The sequence below is a fragment of the Netta rufina genome (assembly GCF_964035555.1).
Source record: "Netta rufina genome assembly, chromosome: 26".
In the NCBI taxonomy this organism is placed as follows: domain Eukaryota; kingdom Metazoa; phylum Chordata; class Aves; order Anseriformes; family Anatidae; genus Netta; species Netta rufina.
The window spans coordinates 5,745,658-5,769,540 of record NC_140150.1 but is presented as its reverse complement, the minus strand read 5'-3'; the positions used below and the strand labels follow the sequence as shown (position 1 = coordinate 5,769,540).

General features: G+C 40.8%; 1 protein-coding gene across 2 annotated transcripts in view; it reads left to right on the top strand.

Annotated features, from left to right (window-relative positions):
- The window catches only part of CEPT1 (choline/ethanolamine phosphotransferase 1), a 30,681-nt gene that overhangs the window by 2,464 nt on the left and 4,334 nt on the right, over nucleotides 1-23,883 (top strand). Inside the window, exons 3-6 of one of the 2 annotated variants that reach the window (XM_084302072.1) lie at nucleotides 3,028-3,175; nucleotides 4,156-4,297; nucleotides 18,997-19,081; nucleotides 23,740-23,871. In XM_084302072.1, the coding sequence (XP_084158198.1) occupies nucleotides 3,028-3,175; nucleotides 4,156-4,297; nucleotides 18,997-19,081; nucleotides 23,740-23,871 (507 nt within the window). Of the gene's footprint in view, nucleotides 1-3,027; nucleotides 3,176-4,155; nucleotides 4,298-11,830; nucleotides 11,916-18,996; nucleotides 19,082-23,739; nucleotides 23,872-23,883 lie in introns of both variants that reach the window. The other variant, XM_084302071.1, reaches the window with a different exon arrangement.

The window sequence follows — 23,883 nt, the reverse complement described above, 5'->3', positions numbered from 1 at the left end:
CACAGCGAGCAGCCCTAGATCAGACTGAGCACTGGAGAGGTGTAGCTCAGGAGATAGACAGAGAGCTTCCTTCCCTGGCTGACATGCCCAAACCCCGTGTCCTGAATGAAGCGAGTGCCCTTCTGCATCCTTCTCAGGCCCCGTGTTTCCGAGTAGCTCAGGTCAGGGCTGCAGACACGACGCTGTGTGGGAACACGCAGTAGTCTCCTGGAGCAGCGAGCCACTTGCGGTCTGCGATGTGAGAAGGCTGGCTGAAAGCCAGGGCTGTGTTTGTTCTGGATGCACTAAAAGCTCATGACCTGTCCTCGTCAGAACTGTCTCAACTTCGTGTAATTCCTGGTTTCAAGGGTACAAAGTCTTTCTAAGGGATTTCAAGTTACTAGCTTCGAAGACTTTTTTCTCCCTCGCTAGGGAGAAAACTCAGAGTTGCCTGATAAGGCATAGGAGAAGACTTTCATTTTTGAGCACTATAAAAGTTCTGTTACTTGAATGTTTATTGTCTTAAAAGATACTCATATGTGAACGCAATGAAAAGGATTTATCTGATACAGGAAATAAATTACACACCAAATAGCTGGAGGAGATCTTATGGGTTCTAGCTTTTGAAATGTCTAGGCTTCTTTGTAACCAGAGCTGATAACTCAGGTTGGGAGAATGCTTCTTAGTTGAGTGGCATGTGGCTTCTTCCTATGTGAGCTCTCAAAAAAAAAAAATAGTAAGCTGGTGCATTCAGCCCTGCACATCCCAGTTCATATATGACATAGTAAAAGGATGTTTGCCTTCTAGCAATCCATTGGAATGGATAGTTTTAGGAAAAAAAAATGTGGAATTTAGGAAGTGTAAGATGTAAAGTGAATACTAAGTTTGAGTGGTGAATGCTTAGAGCAGCTCCTTCCTTGTTCAGGCAGTGCCATTGCTACACACCTTTGTTTTAACTTGCCTCTTACTCTGATAAAGGCATCAGCCACAGAACGAGAGCATAAAGCTGAGTACTGTTGTGTTCTGGTTGGTGATAAAACTTTGGAAGTACGTGTTAAGCTACACGGTTCGGAAGGTGATAGAGCTATAGCTGGCTGTATTACAGCTATTGCACGTTTAACAGCTTGAGAGTTGCCTTGTGCTTATTGAATGGGTTTGTCTTCTCACTTTAGCTGAAAAATAACTTTCTGCTGAGGTAGCTTCCAGCCTGATCTAGTTTGCCATATGGCACTGCAGCCCTGCGTGCTGGCATGACAGGGAGGATGCCAGCTCAGTGGCAGAGCTGCGAGCTGCTGCTTTTAAGTGTCAAGTAGTTGTCTGGGAAGAAAATGGGACTTCAGGCTTCCAGAAACAGTTTTCTTCTGAAAGCGCTATTGCTTTCAGATGTAAATTGGGTCTGCCTTGTAGCTCAGTCTTAGCTCTGCTTTTTTCAAAAGCAACTTGGCTACACCTTTCATCAACAGGAAGAGTCATGGGAACGTAGCTCTTGCAGCTCCACTGGTAGCCAGAGGAAATGAGACGAGTTGCTCTGCTGCATGCTGAGCTGGGGGACCTCACCTAGCAAAGCTCTGAGCAATGGGAAGACGCCTGCGCTTTTGTTTCTTAAGAAAACAAAACAGGAACCAACAAAACAGGACAAACAAAAACTCATGTAAAGGGGGAACCATGAAATCTTAAACAGATACAAATATCATTTAGGTAGAAATACCTACGCTGGTGATGAAAGCGCCAGCAGTCTGACTTCTAAAATCTGTAGATCAAATTGCACAACGCCAAAGAAAACTTGAATGTTGTGTAAAAAGTCTACATATGAGAAACAGAAATGTACCCACGCGTGGTCCTTTTCTTTTTGGGTCTCGCATTATTCCCTTATCTCTCGTTCTTGTGCTAGTTTGTATAGGCGCCTTGCTAAAAGCAGAGCGTGGTGCCAGCTTCTGAGGCAGGAGGAGCTGTTTTGCTGCTTACTGTAGTAGGAACAATGCAAGAGAATAATGTGATGGGCTACAAATGAGTCAAGGTTGCGTAGACCAAAAGAACTCAAGCCTCAGAGCTTTATGAGAGACCAGGCAGCTTGATTAAGCCTCATAGCTCTGTTTGGCCTTTGTTGAAGTGTAAAATACAGCTGCTCAGAAATGATCACTTTTATAAATGTCAAATGTGAAGATTGCAAAATAACCAATAATACCTGTTTATACACCCATAAAACTGAGGCTGAGTAACTAATGGCAGCCCTCTGGCTTCTGTGGTGGTGGTGAATGCTTGGAACAGCAAAAAGCTTGATTTGTAGGCTTTGGTCTAGCAGGGATTTGATACCTTGCTTTCTTCAGCAGATGTAACAATTGATAGACATGATATGGGTATTAAGAGTTATTAACATGGATTTGGTAAAGCTGCTGATGTGTGGTAGTCAAAAATAAAATACTTGGTAGTAGAGGTGCTGCGCTAGGGAGCCCTGAAGCTTTAGAGGTCTCAGGAAACACAGTGGCTCAACTTGAAGTCTAACAATTTGAGCACTATACGGTCACGTAGCTCTCAAATACCTCTGCAGCCTGGTAATGCCCTGTATTTGGCAGTGTTTTGGGACGTGACACCTTGTTGAGGTCTTGTGAAGATGAGCTCAGCGTTTGTGAGGCAGCTGCATGTTTTGGGGGCTAAGAAAGCATGCAAATCTCTACCTCACTCAAACAACTTACAAATTCCTCTACAGGAAATAGAAACTAGACAAGAGCTTGATTGTGCCCCACTTTGCACATGTAGTTCTGTCTTTTTTCAGATGTACAGAGCGGTTTCCTGCTTTAGAATATGCACTATACCTGTTAATCTGAGCTGTAACTTCTGTTTTATTAACATTTCACATGCCATAACCCCCTCTGCCTGCCCCTGCACAGGCCAGCTACTGGAAGGCTCATGCATGCGACTTGGTAGATTTCTAGGTAAGGAATTGTGTGCAAATGCAAAGCTGTAAAATGAGTTTAAGGTGTTTTAAACCAGAAGGATTAAGTTTAACTTTAAACTGTCTTTTACCCTCACTGATAATTTCTTTCTTAGGCACCTCCCTGGGCATACATTGCCTGTGCATGTGGCCTTTTCATTTACCAGTCTCTGGATGCTATAGATGGGAAACAAGCAAGAAGGACAAATAGCAGTACTCCGTTAGGAGAGCTTTTTGATCATGGCTGTGATTCGCTTTCCACAGGTATTGTCATTTTTACTTAAGTATGAGGATTAAGTGACTCTATTTCAGGGGGTCAAATCTGGAATAGAAGAAAATGTTCCTTTACTGAAGAAGTGGACCGCTGATGTTTCTGGTGGTTTAGCTTCTCAATCAGCTTTCTTTCAATAGATCAACTGAATGCCTTCTCTTGTGTTATGCTGAAAATTAAGCATGTGACTTATTCAGTCCGAGCCAGCAATTTTTTGTGTATGCTTTATCAGTCTTGGTTCTGCAAATTTACTAAAAAAAAAAAAAAAAGCTAAAGTGCTCTTCTATATTAATTTAGATCTAATTTATACAGAACAATTGCAAGGCACATATGGAGCCTGAACAATGGGACAGTGGAAGTCTGAGTTTGACTAGTGTCAGTCAGATCAGTTCCTTTCTAGGTAGGTAGAGTTCATTGGGCCAGCCTGAAGTTTAATCCCATTGCAAAAGAATGATCGGATGCTTTAGAATTTAAATAACTGAGAGCTCTTATGCATTATATTTCTATTAGTATTTTATCAAAGTTGTGTGTTAAAATAAGTACAAATGCATAGATACCTTATGAATCTTAAATGGTAAACCTTGGATTTTCTTAGTGGCATAATAAAACTTCAGAAAATGGGGAAAAACACGTTCAGCAAACCTTGGATACAAGAGAACCCCCAAACTGTCCACTGCATAGATTGCTCAAGTCTGCTGATGTCTAATCTCATTAACTTCAGTGAAAATGTAAGAGACTTAGAAACCCTGAAATTGAGGACTTCTGAAAACCGATAAGACTTCTAATATGCTCTTTACAGTCTGTATTTTCAATGGAAGTGATCAACTCTTAGAAATGTCTATGAAGTAAAACTCATCAGGATACCTGCGCGCTGTTGCTCCTTCTGGGTCCTTTGTTAGATTTGCTTTTGGTAAGGATCTTTACACACATACGCACTTTATATTTTTACCATGTGACTGATTTTCTTCTGCAGTCTTTGTGGTTTTGGGAACTTGTATTGCTGTGCAGCTGGGAACGAACCCTGACTGGATGTTCTTTTGTTGTTTTGCTGGAACATTCATGTTTTACTGCGCGCACTGGCAGACGTACGTCTCTGGAACGCTGCGTTTTGGCATGTAAGTACCTTGGCTGAAAATAAAACTGAAAGTTAAATGGCTTTTCTGTCTAGTTCCTCTTTGTGACTGTAGTTCAGATTGTTTAGAGTAGTAGTAAACTGTTTATGTACTTAAAGCTTGTAATAGTTATTACCTATTATTGCATTATTTAATAGCTGTTGAATCCACAGTTAATACTGAATGTTCCTTAGCTTGTTCTAGGAGTGGTAAAGTATCTTTTTTCCACCTTAAGAGCTCATAATGTGATTTAAACCTAAATAGCGGAAAATACTTGGGGCTTCAGCCCCGATATTTGGCTGCCTTTGTCAGATGGTGGCAAACTGACTTAACTATCTCTCTTGATACTCCTTGACTTTTGATGATGTATAGTTAATCTTTGCTGTTAAGCATAACTCTTAAATACGGTGTATTAATTGACATTGTGGCTGAAAGTTGAAAATCTGAGTCTGTTTTAGTAAAGATTGTGGTTCTGTTAATAATGGTGCAGAAATGCGATGCCTAGAAAGTCAACAGCCAAGGTCTCATTTGCTTGTGCATGAAGGTAGGTGTGTAAACAGCTCCCAAGGACTCAGTGAGCTGTGGGATTCACCAAGCTTCATGCAGAAGCATACGTTTGTTCTACCTCTGCACTTGTGTCATGTAATCTAATAAATATATTTCAAGTTAACAAGCTGCAGAATGAATTTGCATCTGAAAACTTCTGAAATTTGCTCCTAGTGTGGGATTTTGAAACAATGCTACAATGTGCACTGTTTACTTAGTCTGTTACTGACATATCCATATCTCAGATACTGCTAAAACATCTCAGTTACGGACATCTAGTCTGTAGCAGCTCTTATTGGCAGAATACTGATACAGATTCTCTTGAGAAGCTTATTTCTAAACTGCTGTTCTAATTCTGACTGTACCAAAGCAGAGTAGTTTCAGTCAATAGTTTCTGATACTTAGATCTTGATGACATCTGACTCATAACCTGTACGTTCTTAGGCTTTTTTTCTTTTATGCTGTAATGGAGCTCTCAATACTGAATGCTTTTTAGCTCCTTTTGATCATTATGGGGCCCTGATAATGAGTGTTCTTGTATTTTGACTGAAAACAGGAAAAAAACAAACAAACAAAAAACTTGGCATGTGCTTGACTGTACAGATGGAAGCAGCAAGTGTACCTGATTTGTCTTTGTGCTTTAGACAAATGGGTGCATTGCTCCTTGTGTTCACTGTAATGTTTGTTCTTAGATTTTGTGAGGAATCTTTATATTTGGAGACAGCGGATCCTGTGTTCTGCATGGCTGTATGTTATGAAAACCTGATGATCCATCAATATGTAGAGAAGGCAGTAAGCGCACAAATATATGTCATTATTTCAGATAACAGATAATGTTGTAAACACATCTGTTTCTTCATTTGCACAGTGTCATAAGGTTAATAGACTGCCACAAGCTGACGTTCATTTCTGTGGCAAGAAAATCTGAGACTAGATCTGAGATCCTGTTAACCACTTCTCACTTTGGTATGATTTTTTTCTGAAACTTCCACCTCCCCAGACGTAAAGCTGGAAATGCATCAGTATTGTACCTACCCTGCCAGGGCCTGATGTGTGCATCCTATCCCTCCCTGGTGGTCTAGTGGTTAGGATTCGGCGCTTTCACCGCCGCGGCCCGGGTTTGATTCCCGGTCAGGGAAAAGAGTTTTTTTTGATGGGCAGAGGCCAATAGGATGAGGTTCAACATGGCTCAGTGCCGGGTCCTGTGCTTTGGTCACAACAACCCCACACAGCGCTGCAGGGTGGCTGGAAAGCTGTGCAGAGGAAAAGGACCTGGGGGGGGTGTTGGTCAATGCTCACCTGAACATGAGCCAGCAGTGTGCCCAGGTGGCCAAGAAAGCCAACAGCATTCTGGCTTGTGTCAGGAATAGTGCAGCCAGCAGGGCCAGGGAGGTGATGGTCCCCTTGTATTCTGCTCTGGTGAGGCTGCACCTCAAGTGTTGTGTTCAGTTCTGGGCCCCTCACTACAAGAAGGACATCGAGGCCATGAAGTGTGTCCAGAGCAGGGCTACGAGGCTGGTGAAGGGCCTGGGACACAAGTCCTGTGAGGAGCGGCTGAGGGCACTGAGGGTGTTTGGGCTGGGGAAGAGGAGGCTCAGGGCAGAGCTCATTGCTTTCTGCAACTGCCTGGGGGTTGGTCTTTGCTCGCAGATAACCAGGGACAGGAGCAGAGAGAACGGCCTCGAGTTGTGCCAGGGGAGGTTGAGGTGGGCAAAGAGGAGCCATTTCTGCTCAGACAGAGCGGGCAGGCGTTGGGACGGGTTGCCCAGGGAGGTGGGGGAGTCCCCGTCCCTGGGGGTGCTCAAGGAGAGGTTGGGGCTGGTGCTTGGGGACATGGTTTAGTGGGTGACATTGGTGGTAGGGGGATGGTTGGACCCAGGTGATCTTGGAGGTCTCTTCCAACCTTAATGATTCTGTGTTTCTATCCACAGGTAAACGCAGGCTTAGGCATTCTTGCTCCTGAGTAAGTGGAATCAGAGACAGCTGTTGAAAGGGGCTGCAAAGGTCTTAGTGCACAGTGACTTGCTCCCATCTGTGTATCCTAAGTAGTAACTGAGAAACTGTCTTTAATTAGAGATCAACTCAATAGGCAAGCCATAAATGGCTCAACACAGCAGCAGGCTGATGAAGACAGGTTAGTATTTCATTCCTTAAACGCTGTTCAACAGTTAAGTATATAATTGGCTTGGCTTACTGAAAAAGTCCATCTGTAAAGCAGGAGTGTTCACCCTGAAGGAGGAGAAAATGGGATTGCTTCAGCTAAATTCCTAGAGAGTATTGCAGGTGGAGCAGGAAAACCATGAGTTTAATTGTGCCCAATTACTGAATACACCAACTACTCTGTCTCTTTTTCTTCCTACTAAAAGCATCAGGGCTGCCCTGGACTGCTCTAGGCTTGTTCCCAGCGGTGTGTCTCCATCTTTAAATGATGATTATACTTTTATTAGATCTTGGCAGCTGATGCGTTTTTCAAAGAGCAATTTGAATTGGTTAAGTAACTCAAAAAATAGCTAGAGGTCAGTATTGTGTAAAAATCCACTGTAAGGAAGTTGTTTTTTTCTTAAAACAAGTTGGGTAGGTAACAGTAAAAGTCACCGTAGTAACATCAGCAGTGCAAAGGGATTAGGACGCAGCCCGGATAGAGCTGTGTGGAAGCCTTGCTGAAAAGCAGGCATCGCATCTCACCTGGGAATGGGCTCATGAAGGAGCAGGAGTGTGCTGTACTCTTGAAGAAATAAAACAGTGGTTTGGGAATGCAGGAGAATATTGAGTTCTGAAACAGTCCAAGCATTTGCTTTTCCTGTCCTGTTTTTCAGCACAGTAACTGGTTTATCTGGATTGTGGACTAGCTGTGCACAATGCAGAATGAGTTTTGTTTCAGGCTTAGTCTTGGATGGTGCAGCATAACTGGGGCATCTCTGGTTTGGAAAAAGTGCATTTTTGCACAAAAATCAAACTGGTAAGTCCAATTGCACTGCCATGTGTCAAGGTAGAACCAGTTCTCGTATTGTAGGAACACCATGCAGAAATCAAGAGCATTCAGGGATATTGTTCACAAACCTTGAAAGGAATTTGCATACCATTATCTGGAGCCCTGTTTCGGTTGCTGGCTCCAGTTCTTCTCGACCCAGAGTTAATGTTGCTTGGATTCTGTTCTGCAGCTGCTCATCGCTCTGGCTTTAAGGAATGTATTAGGAGATGTCAGTTACGCAGGTTCAGTTCTGCATTTAACCTTGTCAGTGCACAGACAGTCTGACTGCAGCAGCTGCCTCAAGTCCATGGTAGTTGGAAATGAAGCAGGAGCTATCAGGCTCCGTCAGAGCTGAGCCAGGTTCTGTACTGCACGCACCTCAATTGCTGCCGTAAGGGGCATGAACCACAGCTTGTGGCACAGAAGGACAGGTGAGGACCTTGTATGCTTGGCCATGCTGGGCTGGGGCAAGCTAAAAATCATATTGTAAAAACCCAGTGGGCACCCATCAGAGGGTGCTGCTGCACTGTCACTTCCAGCATTTCTCCTGTGGGTTATCTGACTTACCCCAACCTTTCTTAACTGAAATATGGAAAGTTGGCAATAGTAGATGTTGTATATACAAACAACGAGATGAAACATCCTTAGAAACTAATTCCTATAAAGACTTACCAGTAAACACTGAGAGGAAGGAACAGTTCTTACTAGCTTTCATAGAACTGACAAGTTAAAAATGTTACTTCGCTGCTTGAATAACAATCCCTAGAGAAAGAAGAATTCAAGCTGTCTAATGAAACAGCCATTACTGAGGAATGTTGGAGAACTTGGGGGAACATTCTTCTTCAGTGATGCTGGAGCACCAGTAAAAGCCCACTTGATAACAGGATGGTTTCAGAAGGGAGGAAGATTGAATTGGTTAATCTGAGCCCTCCTGTCAGTACTACCACTGAGATAGATGGGAGAGACTAGTAAATAAGGCCATATTTCAGGAAATACTAAAATGAAACCTTCTTTATAGCAGTTAGAGAAGGAGCTAGTGTGTTGTCCCAGACAGACAATTCACACCAAATGTCAAAATACAGAGATGGAAGCCTTCCAAGCCAAGGAAGCTTACTTAGCACATGGAGTACTTGCTGTAGGGAACGGTTCCAGGATATTGGGATTCCAGGAGATAAGGCAGTAATTGCCATCATCGTAGGGCTCAGTGCGTGCAATTTTGAGTTTTGCCAACAGTTCTTCAAGAACAACAACACTTGTTATTTGCATAGAGGAGTTTGAAGCTTGGTCTTGATATCAGGGAGGACTTTGTTTCTCTACGCTTGCGGGAAGTATGTGTTGAAGCACAGTTGTGGTAGGTGGTGTTTGCTGCTTGCAGCCAGCCTTCTGTGTACTTCAGTTACTCATTGCCGTGTGTGGCAGCCTTTCACTAGTGCTCTGTGTGTCATAAATATGCATAAGTTCCTTGCTGCAGCATGATCATACAGTTTAAATTCCTGAGGGCTGCAGTTAATGGTGAGGGGGGTTTTCCACATCACTATCCTCTTCTTCCTCTTCCTTCCCCTGTCACAAATCCCTTCACAGTATTTTAAATCAGGAACCAAGCAGTTAAGAGCTGAAATGCTGATGATGATTTTCTGCCCTTACCATTGAAGCAGTCTTGTTGCTCTGTGAAACTGATTTCCAGCATTATAACCATTGTCTTCATTTTGTTATTTGAACAGCACAACTTTTATTCTACATTAACAAGTGGCAAAAGGAAAAACTGACATTTCAAAGTGTATTACAGAAGGGGAGGGTTGAAAAGCTTTGGGCCCACTTTTCATTTTATTTTACCTAAAGATGAACTTCCTGAGCTGGAATTAGTTTTAATACACTTAAGCTTTTATTCCTTCTCTACAGTTTGCTTGCTTGATTTTTTATTTCATTACATCCAAGTGAAAATGCTAGATTGAAATGGGTTAAGATTAAACTCCATACTACCCTTTAAAAACTAAGCATTTGGAATTCTAGCATGTAACTCCTAGCCTTTTTCTCTCGTGCTGTGATGATGAACATTCTTTTCTTGGTGTAGTGCTTCCCTTAAGAAAACAATCTTTTGTCTTATGCTGAGATTTGTAGTTTGTTGGCCAGCCTGAGTAATCCCACTTGCACACTTAGAAATGGATAGGACAGCTGGGAGAATCATCACTTCTCAGACCAGAGTGCTGCTGTGCAGAGTATTTAATTATAACTGTAGCCCCTCAAGTTTCCTAGCCTCATAAATTCTATTTTCTGATGAGGCATGAGCGTTTTTCTTGTCTGCTTTGTTCCACTACACAGGGCTATCTCAAGGAATTTTGTATGTTGGGGAAGAGGAGGGTACATAAATGCTTCCCCCCATTAGTTTTACCCAGTATTAAAAAGGCTGTATTGGTACTGATTGACTTGATTTCAGAGCAATCTACAGCATTAAGTATCTATTCCCTGTTGTTCTTGGTTGGTTCACTTTCTTGGGAAATCTCTTAGCTTTGAATTAAATCCGTTCAGTTCACCGTTCTGTCTCTAGACTTTGAAACTTGATTCAGGGTAGGAATTGTGAAGTCGAATGGCTTGTTTAATCAAACAGGACCTCTTAAAAATTGCACATTGAATATGCTCAATAAATCAACACTGACAAGTGTATATTCCCTATGTATGACTAATCAGTTGTGTGTTAATTGGCTCTTACAAGCTCTTACCAGCTTGACAAGGGAACCTAGCAAAGCAGACAGCATACAAAAGGCTTGTTGCTGCCAACATCTAAGTAGAGTTAAGCACATGCCAAGGTCGATGGTCCCTTTTTGAGCTTTCCCAGATAATGTTTAGAGAAAAAGCCACATCTAATCTGGAAATATCTCTTAAGTAACGTAGGGAGAAAAGAAACTGCAGTTGTCTGAAAGTACCAGTTAGCTGTGTTGTATGTGTAACTCTCTTCCTGTATTTCCTAAAATAAGAAATATTTTTTCTAAGCATATCCTATATTATGTTCTGTTTATAATTAAACAGAAAATGATTATCAGATGGAGATTCAGGCATGGGACTGCACAAGATACTGCTTTTGTTAAGCTCTGACAGTGCAATTAGTAAACCTTGTTTCTCTGATGTACCTTGCTAGTCAATTGGCATGTAACTTGATGGCAGGCTGCATGTTTTTGTTCTAATTAACTTTGATAAGCACTGCCCTGAAAAAGACCTGTTATGACTGAAGTTCTTATTGCTGAAATGTTTTCTGATGGGATGTTTAATGTAATTAATTTGATCGTCTCAAAATACTTGAGTTCTAAAATGCTATAAATCTGTAGTGTACCATAAGGATTATTTATGATGGCTGTAGCTCGGCTGGCTAGAGCTTATTTTTCATCTCTTTGTCAGGGGTGGAAAATAAATGTGTACAGAACAGTTCAGTTACCACTGAATGGGGATCTAGAGCTCATTTGGCATCTTTGGCATTATTTGCTGAGAAGCCGAGGAGTTGCACAAGCAGGGAGGGGAAGGGCTTGGCTCTCCCTCAGAGGTGGTGAACTGGAGATGCTGCAGTCCCTGCTTCTGCTTTGAAAAATATGAAAATATTTTCATATACAAAAAATACATGTATTCAGTGTCATTTGGGCACGAGCATGGGATAGGGAGTGAGGTCTTGAATTGTTTTATTTGTTGTGACGTGAAGCAGGGAATTTATTTTCTCATCTATACAGTAATGATTGAGTTTGCCCATGTGTTGGAGTAGAACTGTAAAACTGTAAATTGTATAATCTCTGAATGGGGTTCTGAGTGTGCAAAACACTACTTGGGTTACAATATTTTAAATTAATACACTCACTCTGAGGTTGCTCATTCCCTTCCTCTCACCCTTTAAACTTTATCAACAGTGACTGTTGTAATGCTGCTTTGTATTTTTCTGGATCTTATTTTACAACATGAATGAAAATCTGCTCTGATGGGTTCACTTAGCTGAAGTGCTCAGGAAAATGTTTTGAAATGTTTCTTTCCCTTGCACATAGATTTGATGTTACAGAGTCTATGCTCTGTACGATAGCAATCCAGCTTCTCACAGGAACTCTGGGGCCCTGGTTCTGGAACTACACGGTAAAGCGAACGTTAATGCTACCCAGCACAAATGGCATGGACTAAGCAGCGACAGCACCTTTGTCATGCACATAGTAACTGGGATATGAGAGCATCTTTCTAAGGGTATTTCACAAGTGCTTTAATACGAAGGGAAAAATGTTTACAAAGTATGAATGAGCAGTAAAAATCCAATCTAACTGGAAATGATTTTTTTGGAAGCATCATGTTTTTACTTGAAAACAAAACAAAACTGCCTGTGAAGCAGAAGAGCTTGCTTTAAGCTTTCCTGTGTTGTCACAGTTCTGGCTTCACCTAAAAGATAACGAGGGCTGTGGAAGCAGCTCTATGTGCGTGGGTGTAAAATTGTGTTGGAACTACTTCTTAAAGCTATACAGACTTCTATTTAAATTCCTTTCCACAGGAAAAAAAAGACTTGTTTGGCTAGTTGAGGGAGCTGTGTGCTGTGCAGTAGCTGAAAGTTGCCAGTTGCTGGTTAAAAATGCCTGTTTTGAACTATACCACTTCATCCTCATAGTCCAGTCTCTCAACTGTGCTTGTAGCCTCCTTGCTAAGTAACTTCATTTCCTGGCTGTCTGGATTTTGCAAAATGCTTTTCCTTATGGCTGTGTTAACTGTGCCCTTCTCTGTTCTTGGTTGCTACTCTTCAAAAGAACTTTCTGTTCCTTATTTTGGCTTTGTTTAGTATGGTATACACAGGTGGTCCCCCTGCTTCCCCGCTGAAATGGTGCAGTTACCAGTGAGTTAGGTTCCTTGAAATTTCTTGTGCTTCCTGGATTACTAGCCAGGAGTTTTCTTTGAAATATTCAGGGATAAAAGGATGAGTTTTTAATAGCCTTCTCAGAATTGCCACAGGTTTTAAATAAAACTGTTTATTTTTTATGCCGTCTTCCCCATGCAGGGTTTCAGCACCATCTCTGCTTCCAAGATGCTATTAAAGAGTCTTTAATTACCAGTTCTACTTTAAATCCACCGAAAGCAGCAACCTGGTGGTTCAGTGTGTGTCATGTCTGACACCTCAGGCGCAGGGTCAGTTGGGTGTGCTCCGAAGGGTCAGATGGGTGACATCACTTTTGAATACTTTGACAGCCTATGAAAGGCTGGAAATGCTTAGTTTCAGTGAATGGCAATCTAGTGACTAATAACTTGAAGGAAGGGAGAGTTTAATCGGGATTTTTATCCTGTTGTGATAACAGCATTATGACCATGCCTGAGAAGTCATTTAGGAAAATATTTTTTTCTAAGTTTCAAAAGATCTGGAGATTTCTGAGGTCACCAATTGTATGATAGTTATGCAGGAGGAAGCAATTCAAATTCTGTAATGAAAGTGAATCAATTTAAATGGATGGCAATAAATCCCTGCCTAATGCAGGGAGGGGGGAGAGTTCTAACTTTTCCCACAGGTGACCTGGAACTAATCGAGATCTCAAATGCTAGACTCCATCTGTGGTCTCCACTTTGGAAAGAATGACTTTGCCTTGAAAGAAGAAATGTTTCACAAATACAGTGGTTGGTGGAACTGGTGAGTGTAGCGGATGAGCCAGGCAGGGTGTTCTGTCGCCAGCAACTGTTGTCTCCAGCAACAGTGTGCTAAGGGTTTGCTTGTGACAATTTCCCTCAGGCACACTAATTTTAGACAGTTATTAAGCATACTGAATTGCAGAATAGATTTAATCATCTTCTTAAATTTTTGCATATGTCACTTCAAATGCCTTCTGGCATCTTTATTTTTAGTCTTAACTAATAAATAAAGATGATGCTGCTTCCAAGTAACTTGCCTGGAACACAGAAAGCATCATAATTATCTTACAGCTTGAGGTCAGTGGTACAGATTTTGTTTCAGTGTTGCTATGTTTCTGACATGGATAAGCTACAGGAAATACATATTAACAGAGTTTTTCATCTGAGCTGTTCCATGTGGCAGTTACTTTTAATGAAAAAGTCTAATAATACAGCCTACATGACCTGGCAAAATACGAAGTGAATAGGTTCTGATTCTAGCACCATAGATTAACCTTGTACTTTTCAAGCCTTGGTACCCAGCATGTTTTAATTAATCAAGGAGCAAAATCCTGAAAACTGCTCATGAGGTTTGCTTATGTTTTTTAGCCTTTGGAGAAACTTATTGAGATGATCACCTAGCTTTTTAATCAGTAAAAACCTCAAAGACTTTGGGAATTATGTTAGAACAGACTTCCTGTATTTGAGTGTGAGGGTGCTGCAGATCTCTGAAGAGCCTCAGCTCTGCATACCTACCTCTTCTTGCAGCTCTGCAATGTCGCCCTTCAGTGCTTGTAATGTTTTACCTCACACTTAGGTGTTTTTTGTGAACCAGAAGTGGGCAGTTATAACTGTGATACCACAGTTCAGCACGACATACGTCACGTCTAGTGGATTGAGGGAGCTGCAGATGAATGGACCTGCCAAATACTCAGCCTGTTACAAAAAAATGTTAAAATAATTGCGTTCTTGATAATCTTCTGTTATGATAGAAAACATAAGTTACCCACATTTATGTTTGGCCTGACAGGGAAGGACAGATTAACAAGTAAAATGCATTGCAACGTCTGGTAAACTCATTGCAGTCTCACTGCAGGAGTTGGAGAATGCCTTCTGCAGCTACAGAGGCATGCTGCTACATCCTGCTATCTTAATGAATGTGGGCAGACAGGCAGCAAGGGATGAAATGTGCATTTGAAAATGCACAACTTCATGCTTTTGACTTTATCTGAATTAAAACACTTGGGTGTTCTCATTTACAATCTTTGTTTAGTTCTCACTGATACCTGCTGCCATTGTTGACATTGCTTGACCAAGTCCCTGCTGTCCTCTGCTCTGCAGAGGTGCTGTTTGTTGTTCCTTCTTAACATCAGTTTGCTGTGGAATCAGTGTTTTTCAGGTCACTTTCAATGTTTTTCCCAGGCTTGCAGTTAAATGTTCTGTCTAGGCATTTTGAGTTTGTGTTAAACTACTGAGTCTGGTTATAGCTTCAGTGTCTGATCTTTGTTCTTTGCCTGGATGTTCTTGCTGATTTTTAAAAGCCTGATTTAGGGTCTTCTGTTTATTTTCTAGAAGATGAAAAAGGCCTTTGGTTTATTTGAAAAGGTGGTCTTTGGAATTAGACTGCTTTGTGTGTGTTGAGGAACTGTTGCAGTAACTTTACATCCATTTGTTGTAGTGTGGGCATGTCTCAAGGAAACGTCTTCCATTTTCCTCATTTCATAGGTATTAGGGCACCACTGCTATGTACTGTCTGATATGTCTCTGCATTATCCTAGCAACCTGTTTGGGCAGTGCTGCCGTGAGTCAGTTCATCAAGGCACATCTGTCAGGTTAGGGGGAGTGTGGCCCAAGTGACTGATGAAAATATCCCAGTTCAGAGGCTTTAAGAACCCCCTTACTTGAGCTGCAGAGCTTACACTGCTTGCTTTTTCCATTTGTTTTTCTTAGGATATCCACTGTAGCATTTAAACAAGTAAAATACAAATGCAAGGAGAAAAATGAGTCAAACGTTGAACTGTCTGATTCCCTTCTTGCTTTGAAATATTTCTGCTTTCCTGCAGCCTGTGTATGGCACGGGGCTACTGGGGGCGTCCATCTGCCCAGCTGACTGCTGCAGTGATAGCACTGCAGGTCTGCAGTGTGCAAGGATTTTTCCCCAGTTTAGATTGCCAAAAGCTTCTTTTTCTCCTTGTGGTATGTCACCTATTTCTTTTTTATTTTTATTTTTTTTAAGTTCAAGCTAAAATATTGTTCTGCTGTTGGTCAATAAATAATCCACGACTCAAGCTCACGCTTTCTGCAGTCGTATCATAGGAAGAGGCGCTTCAACGTGCAACAGAACTTTGCCTGAAAATAAAAAGGCTCTATTTATGGAATATTTAGGCAGGAATTGTTCATCCCCCTGCTTTGCAGATAATTTCCCTAACCCTCAAAGCAGACTACCCATGCTGACCTTTTGAGTAAAACATATGGGTAGTTCAGAAGGGCTTTAGTCTATGTTCAAGCAGCTTTTCCCTGCTGCACAGCTTTTGTCTTGTCACTTTTAGGTACCTTTCCAGTTCTACCAGAGCTTAAAAACAATATGATGACTGAGGCAGTTTATGGACGGTTTTTAGTGGCACATTTTATCTTGAAGCAATTCATAAATACAGGTTAATGATTAAGGTCTAGGAATGAATGTCCTCCAGATTGCCTGGCATTTGCTCATGTTTTCCAGGCAGTGCTGTGCGTTGCCTTTTCTCAGTAGCTTTCTTGACAAAACCAATGTTGCTTTAGTTTAAATTGCAGAGTATTTTCTTTCAATTTGTTTTATTACTGTGATATGTTTAAAGCTTTTATGAACAGTAGCAGGCCACTTGCATTACATTCAGAAGCCTGAACTCATTCCCACTTATTCTCCCTTGTAGTTGGAGCTGTGGGTGCGCTCTACCCCAGCATGCAGTCCTGCTGCCAAGAGAGGCCGTGCAGACCTTCCCCTGCCCTCTGCACTGCTTGCGTCATTCCTGGGGCCACCCACTATGCATAAGGAAAGCTGATATGCTAGAAACTGGGGTAGGGACTGTGTCCTTTTTCTTTTTTTGGCTGGGTCACTTTAGCTGAGCCAATTTCCTGACCCAGTCAATGGTGTGTGTGAGACCTTAGGGCTGGCACAAAGGGGAAAGCAGACCTGGGCAGTTGGATTTTGGGGGAGAAAGTGGCCGGCCTTTGGAGATGCCAGGAGGACTGCGCCTCTTAAAAGCAGCCTGGATTGCTTCCACTTCGTGCATCTATGGCATGAATCCTAGTTACATGAGTAGAGGAACAGCATGGCTCCTTTCCCTTTTTACCCAGCTCCAGTTTCCTAATATTGTTCCATTTTGTGGTCTAGTTTCCAGGAGTTGCTCGGCTGGATTCCTCTATTTGGAGGTTTTTAGGTATTGGCCATCTGGCAGTAGTATTCTGTAAAAAATAAATAAATAATTATTAATAATTAACTGGGTAATTCCAGTATCAGGCTTGTACTCCATTGATACAGTGTATCCTCTAAAAAGTCATCCAATAGTGATTTTAATTAGTATAGGTGATAAGAGAATCCCCTTTAGGTAAGATGTTCACAGTCACTTGTCACCCTCAACATTAAGAACTTGCACTTTAAACACTCATGACTGTTCTTAGAGGTAGCTTGGGTGATTCTTGTATCTTTGCCTTCTGTCGGAAGGAGGTGTCTAGTGCTAAAAATTATCTCTTTATGTAGAATTGAAGTTAAAACTCATTTGTTTTGCAATATGAGATTCTTATTGCAAGCCAGAGAGGACTTTTTAACCAAACAGGCTTGTAGTTCATTGCTGAACCCTTTCAAGCCATTTTTATTTGAGCTGGAAAGGGGCAGACCTAAGGGCAATGGAGTGAAGGTTGTGCCATGGCTGTGTCTAAGCAAGACAGGGCTGTCTCCCTAACCTGAATTCAGGAGCTGCTTCTGCAGATTTGGTCTGGCTCCCAGTTTTGGTTAAGAGTTTCTCCAAAAGAGACCTCATCTTCTGTAATTTGAGATGTTTTCCACTGCGTGACCTTACTTTATTTGCACTGACTGCAGTCAAAAGAAACCTGTTTTAATGTCCAAGGAAAGCTGCAAACTTGAATTACGTACACTAGTTACTAGCCACTGTTTGTGTGAGCTTTCTCAGTTGCTTTATTTTCGTCTAAGGTCATTGCCAGAGGTGATGAAACAGCTTTGTGTTTAACCTGTGCAGGTTGACTGAGCTTCTTCAGCCCTTCCTTGGTTGGACATGCAAACACATTAGATGCAAATTGCTTCCTCCTGGGTTTTAGAATTAGCATGGAAATCCGATGTTTTATTGGCATCTTCTCTACCTTTTGCTTTGACCAAAGTCTTCCCTGCTATATGCTAAGTCTGGCTTGGTCCTTCCTGGGCATTTCCTGTGTGCATAGTGTGCTGCTGCTGCAACAAAGATGTGTTTTAGCCAGGCTGGGAGGTCTTCATATGACAGGATCTGCTCTAAAGCTGGAACAAAGGCTGTAGAAGGAACCTGAGACAACCCACGCAGGCATGATATTAAACTTGCTTATGTGGTCTTGTCACTCTTTTAAAACAAACATTAAAAAAAAACTCTTCACTCTCAGCCTATGCAGCTGTTACCAATTTCAACAGTACCCTTAAAAGAGCTAAGCATGCATTCACAAGTGATTTTGAGTCTTTTAGGTAGAACTGTGTGATTAGAGCTAATATATGTGCATAAGTATTTCCCGTTGGCCCAAAGGATTATTTTTGATGCAGTATTCCAGCATGAGACAATATTACATAGCTTGGTAAACACCCACGTGTCCATCCTCATTGTATTTTATGTTTTTCGTTTGACTCCCATTTCTGGAATTGACTCATGTGGCCTTGCTTTTCCTTCTTGCTATCTTAGACTTTGTATGATCTTTTAAACAATACCTTAAAATCTGTCTTTTCTATAAGCTTTTCTATAAGCCTTTCCGTCCTGCCCTTTTACAAGAGATACTGGCTATGCTAAAACCAGAAGTGGTTTCTCTTCTTGCTGCGTGCTGGATACTGAATTGTTTAATCTCTAGCAATGCAGCTGATTGTACAGTTTACATGTGCATCAGGTCTTCAGGAATTCATGTTTTGTTTTCAAGCTTGATGCTTTTCGGAGAGAACATTCATTTAAAAATAAATATAGGGAATTTAATAATGACTAAAGATATTAAATGAATTTTACAATCTGGAATCAATTTGTTTTGGTGGGCAAGGTTAAAACTGAACACTTATTCCTGTGACTGACAATGGTCAGGTAAAAAGTTCCAACAGTTCCTTTTGATAAAATGGATTTTTATTGCATTGTAAAATTAAAAAAAAAAAAAAAAAAGAAAAAAGAATAGCACAGCATGGCTCTTACTTTTTAACAAGAAAACTAAAATATATTTTTGCTTTCCAAAGTATTGATGTCTTCTATTTTCCTTGTGTTTTCAAGTTTTTATACTGTGCATGATAGAGGAGAGCTGCCAAGCTTGCAAATAATTGACTTGAAATTGCTTTGAATAATTCTGCTTTTCTTGGCTTTTTGTACCTAATCAGAATTGATGTGACTGAAGTGCAAATCTTCATAATAATCATGCATTTACTGGCAGTGATTGGAGGACCGCCTTTTTGGCAATCTCTGGTAATTTTGTTCATGTTCTTATTTATCCTTTTTAAATTATTATCCTTTTTTAATAATCTAGTATGTACCTGGAAGAACTACCTGCCTCCAGTAGCATGGTTTCACTTATGAGGGAAGGGTCTTACTTTTCCTCATAGTAAATACGTACTTTTGAGAATGGAACAAATGGCAATAACCATGCATTCTGGTTTTACCGGAGCTGTTCAAACAAACTATTATTCTAAATCTTGTGTTATTTTGCAGGTAGAAAGTTATCAAACGTTTTACAAACTTAATATACCTTCACTGACATCCAGCCTCCTTTGAGTGAGCTGGCCAAAACTTGAATGAATTCATGCAGCAACCTAAATCAGGAACAGAAGAATGCTAAATTGGATTGCTGGTATGGGGGAGATTCTCGGAGAGCAAGCAGTTGGTGTAACCATCAGGAGATAATTCAGCTTGAGCGTGCTAGTCAGCTCTTATGGAGGAGGGGGGCAAAAAACCAAAAAACAACAAATTGCCATGTGGCTCTTTTAATGATCATTCAAATCAAGGAAGCTAGAGATCCTGTGGACTTTGTAGAGGCTCACCTGGCTAAATCAGCTGGCAGCTTATATGCTGTTGCAAGTTGATGTTGTCTTAAATGTTGTCATATTTTATATATTGTTATATTAGCACTCATGAAGCCCCACTGGGCATTTGAATACAGCATTGCCGAGATAAAGTATGTATGTACATACATTTTGTACATATATCACAAACAAAACAGAAGTTGAGAAATAGCTTCTAAATGATTCATTTCCTGGAAAGCTTCCTGAGTATTAATCTTGTTTGTGTACTTGATGAACCCAGTTCTTAAGGTGGATAAAGAAATCTTTGAAGTAAAAGAATAAAACCAAGAGATGGTCCAAAATTACTGAAACTTGTCACCCCCAAATCACTGAATTTCTAATCTGCTTCATAAAACTAGAGAAACGAACCCTCTAATGTTGTAGAAAATATCTAGAATAAGAAGCTAACCTTGGTTACCTCAATTTTGCTACGTGTTGTACTTTCAGGTTAAACACAACAAAAAAAAAAAAAAAACAAACACTGAAAACCACCAACATTCTCCTACCCACACAAACTAAGCTGCAAAGTGCATCCTGCCTTAAGAGTATGTCTGGATAGAATTATCTCTTAAAAAATAAGATTGCAAGTCAGCTTATTGGTGCCAAACTCTTCCAAGGAGATCAGTGTGGCCAACATCCACACAGCTATTGTTAGACACCACAAAAAGGGATTTCCCAATTCATGCTGTTACTTTCCTTTTTTCCCTTTTTTTAAAAAGAGGAGGGAGGAAAAAAAAAAAAAAACAAAAATAATTGCTGCAACAGCAACCTCTGGCACAATTCAGTTCAGGATGAAGTTTGTGCAAGAGCTTAATAATTGTTCCCTTGTGCTATTAAACATTTTTCAGTAAAATTTTAATATATTTGAAGTTCTGTGTTGTAGCAGCATTTGGCTAAGTAAATTCCCAAATGATTAAAATATTTTGAAGTCTAGTGTTGGTTTTATAGAGGCATTTCTCTAGAGAACAAACTTCATCAAGTTTCCTATGACAATTAAGATTTTTCCTTTTTCATTCAACTTGATTTTTGTTTTTGTTCACAGAAATAAAACTTTATTACTTACAGAGCAAAATATATCAGAAAAAAGTGCCTGTATTCCTTTAATGTTTCCTGTGACAGCAAAATTGGTGGTTTGGTATTATTGATCTGTTTCTATTTGGGGGAAATTAATGGAATAAAACTTGTATACTCAAACATTCCACTTTCTAATACTAACATGGAAAAAAAAAAATTGAATTTGCTGAATGCAAAATTGTGTATTTTGTCAATTGCTTTCATTAGCTTTTTTTTTTTTTCCTCTGTAAAATAGTGTATACCTGTACTGGCTTCCTTCTTTGTCAGTGTAGATTTTCTTTAAAGTGTGTTAAAATGCTGTTCTGCAAGGCTCCTGGAGCTTGGTAATTTCAGTGGATGGTGAGTAGTACTGCAGCTGAGATCCTCACTTGTAAAATGTGAGCAAGCTTTGGTGCAGCTTCTTTGATGCATTGATTAAATGAAGGGTTTCTTCCTCATTTGAAGTGAGAAAAGTGCTGCAATTGCTTTAGCTTTATTCCACGACTTAATACAAACTTCACAACTATAAAGCAAGCTTGATTTTTGCCCACCGAGTTATTCCTCTTGCAGATGTGACTGAAGTGCACATGCCTACAGCTCAATTGCAGCTGGAGCCCAGCTTTGTGTGAAGGACCAGCAGGAGGCAGTGATTGCACAGCTGGCTGTGGTGTCTGACTGAGCTAGCCAAGAAAGTGCCACTGTGTGGATGTGTGCTCTCCTATCTGCTTGTCACTGCTGCTTCCCTAAATCCAGATGTGCTCTTGCTCTGTTATCCTTTTTTTAATCCATTCATGTGTTACAGAAAACTTTGATGGCATCTAGAAGAATCAAGAATGAGTTTAGAGGCCTCAAATTCATTTTTCTGTTGGATGTTTTACTTCAATTCATTCTGTAGCAAGCGTTCTTTAATCTATTTTTTGCCTGCTGCTGCTTGTTTTTATTAACACGCGTGTTTTTTTTCAGTCAAAATTTGGTGTGCTTGCTAAATCAGGGCATATGCCCTGTTTCAAAGGCTTTCTGTGCAATGTAGCATTTCTCTTCAACTCCAGAGGATTTAACAGAGAACATAGCTTGTCTATAGAAGATCTGGTTTGTGATGCTTTCCTGCATTGTGGATGTCGTCTTGTGAAGTTCTGCCTGCTTCTGACTTCTGATGAAGCTCATAATTACCAGCGAAATCAGAATGATTGCATGGACAGTAGTGATGGTAATGATGGAATGCCAGACAAGGAGGTCCTGTTGTTTGTCCTATGGTGTCCTCTTATTAAAAAAGCCAAGGGCTTGCATTGCCAGCTTGTAGGATAATTTCTGAGCGCGACTCCATCCCTCCCTCTGCTCAGTTTTTTTCCATACTGTTTCCTTGCCCTTGCTGCTTCTGTTTTGTACACAAGGCAATGTAGTAGGCACTGCATTTTTATAATTCTCCCGTGACCTGCTGTTGCCAAATATTTGCATGTAGCTTTGTTTCCTTTTACTTAGATTGCACTTACCTGGCAGAAATAATACCTGTCAGTGATGCAACTGTCATGGAACAAAAATGTGTTAATGTGTAACTAGCAAAACTGGATGTTATAACAGTATAACATCCTTCTGCCTCTCCTGAGCATCATTCTCAGCTGTGTTAGTAGTAGTTTGGAGACACTTTTTCCCCCAAAGAATGCCTTTTTCTTTGAAAAACCTCAACTTTAATCTCCTGATTGCTGTATGAGGCTCATGACTGCCTTCCTTTTCCTGTAGATGAGCAAATTCACCCCATTGCTTAAGTGCCTTCCTTTATCAGACTGAGGTGAGACCTTCAGAATTGCTGTGCCTTGTAACATTCATGGATTATTTCAGTTAGATTGCCACAGGTTGGGCCTCTGTCTTTTGCTTAATAGTTATTCTTTCTTCGATGCCTTTCTTTTGATGCCATACTGAATATTTGGCCTAAGCAAGGGTGAAATATGCTGGAGTGTCATGAAACCACGCTGTCCAGCTGGAAGTTGGCGATGATTTGGAGGAGTGGGCTGGATGCCCGTCTGGAGGCTGCCCCAAAGCAAGGCACCAAGAGTTAACGCTGGCTCTGCCTCTTGTGCCAGGCATATTCCTGAGAAGATCAAGAGATAAAGATTTTAAGCACAGCAGAAGATGATTAAAAATAGAAAATTAGTAATCTTTATCTACGAAAAGCTACATTGAGTGTAACTGAAGTAAAATAAAACCAACCTAACCTCATCTGGGCTGTAGTTAGACGTGTTGCTGGGGAGCTGATTGTGCTCATTCAGTTGAGGGCTACAACTGCAGATCCTCAATTTAGAGCCTGAGAAGACTTTCAGTGGTTGCATAGACAAAAGTTGGAAAACCTTTATTAGGTAGCTCTTTCTCAGCACCTGCTTCCATAACGTGCTTGCTGTGGCTTATGTTGACCTTTTTCTTCATTTCTGGTTTCCCCTGTTCTGCTCACAAGACTGCTGTTACATGAAGAAAACGATTGCCTTTCAGATCTGACTGCGCTTTTTTTTTTTTTTTTTTTTTTTATCTTTAGCAACCCAATTGCTTGCTTGACTCTGAGATGACTTGTCTGATCTGTTTGTTCCCCTTCTCTTGCCTGTAAGGTAGAATCCAGTTTCTTAACGGTCTTTGTTTAATCATCTCCAATGCCTCTTGCTTTGCCCAAGTGATCTTGGGTGGCAGCTGTGAGTTTTCCAGCCAGTTTCAGAAAAGATTACTGACGCATTTCTCTTGATAGATGAATTATTAGCTAGGGAGCTTTTAGTTTCTACCAGTTCTTTGCTTTTGATAGTGGGACTCACCTTTAGTTACCTGAAAAGAACTATGTGGGAAGCTTTATGGAAGTATTATTGGAAAAATACATATTTTTCTGTGCTTTGCAAAAATTTAAATCTCTGTGTAGCAGAGAAAGAAAATCAAATGTGGTGTTGGAAAGTGGAGTGCTTGAGTGCGCTAGAAGTACTAAACCCTGCTTTAGTTTACTTGTGCATCTTTTAACTTGTTTCATCTCTTCCATTAAAGATTCCAATACTGAATATTCAGGTGAAAATATTCCCGGCTCTCTGTACTGTCGCAGGAACGTTCTTCTCCTGTACAAACTACTTTGGTGTAATCTTCACAGGTGGAGTTGGCAAAAATGGATCTACTATAGCAGTGAGTACTTAG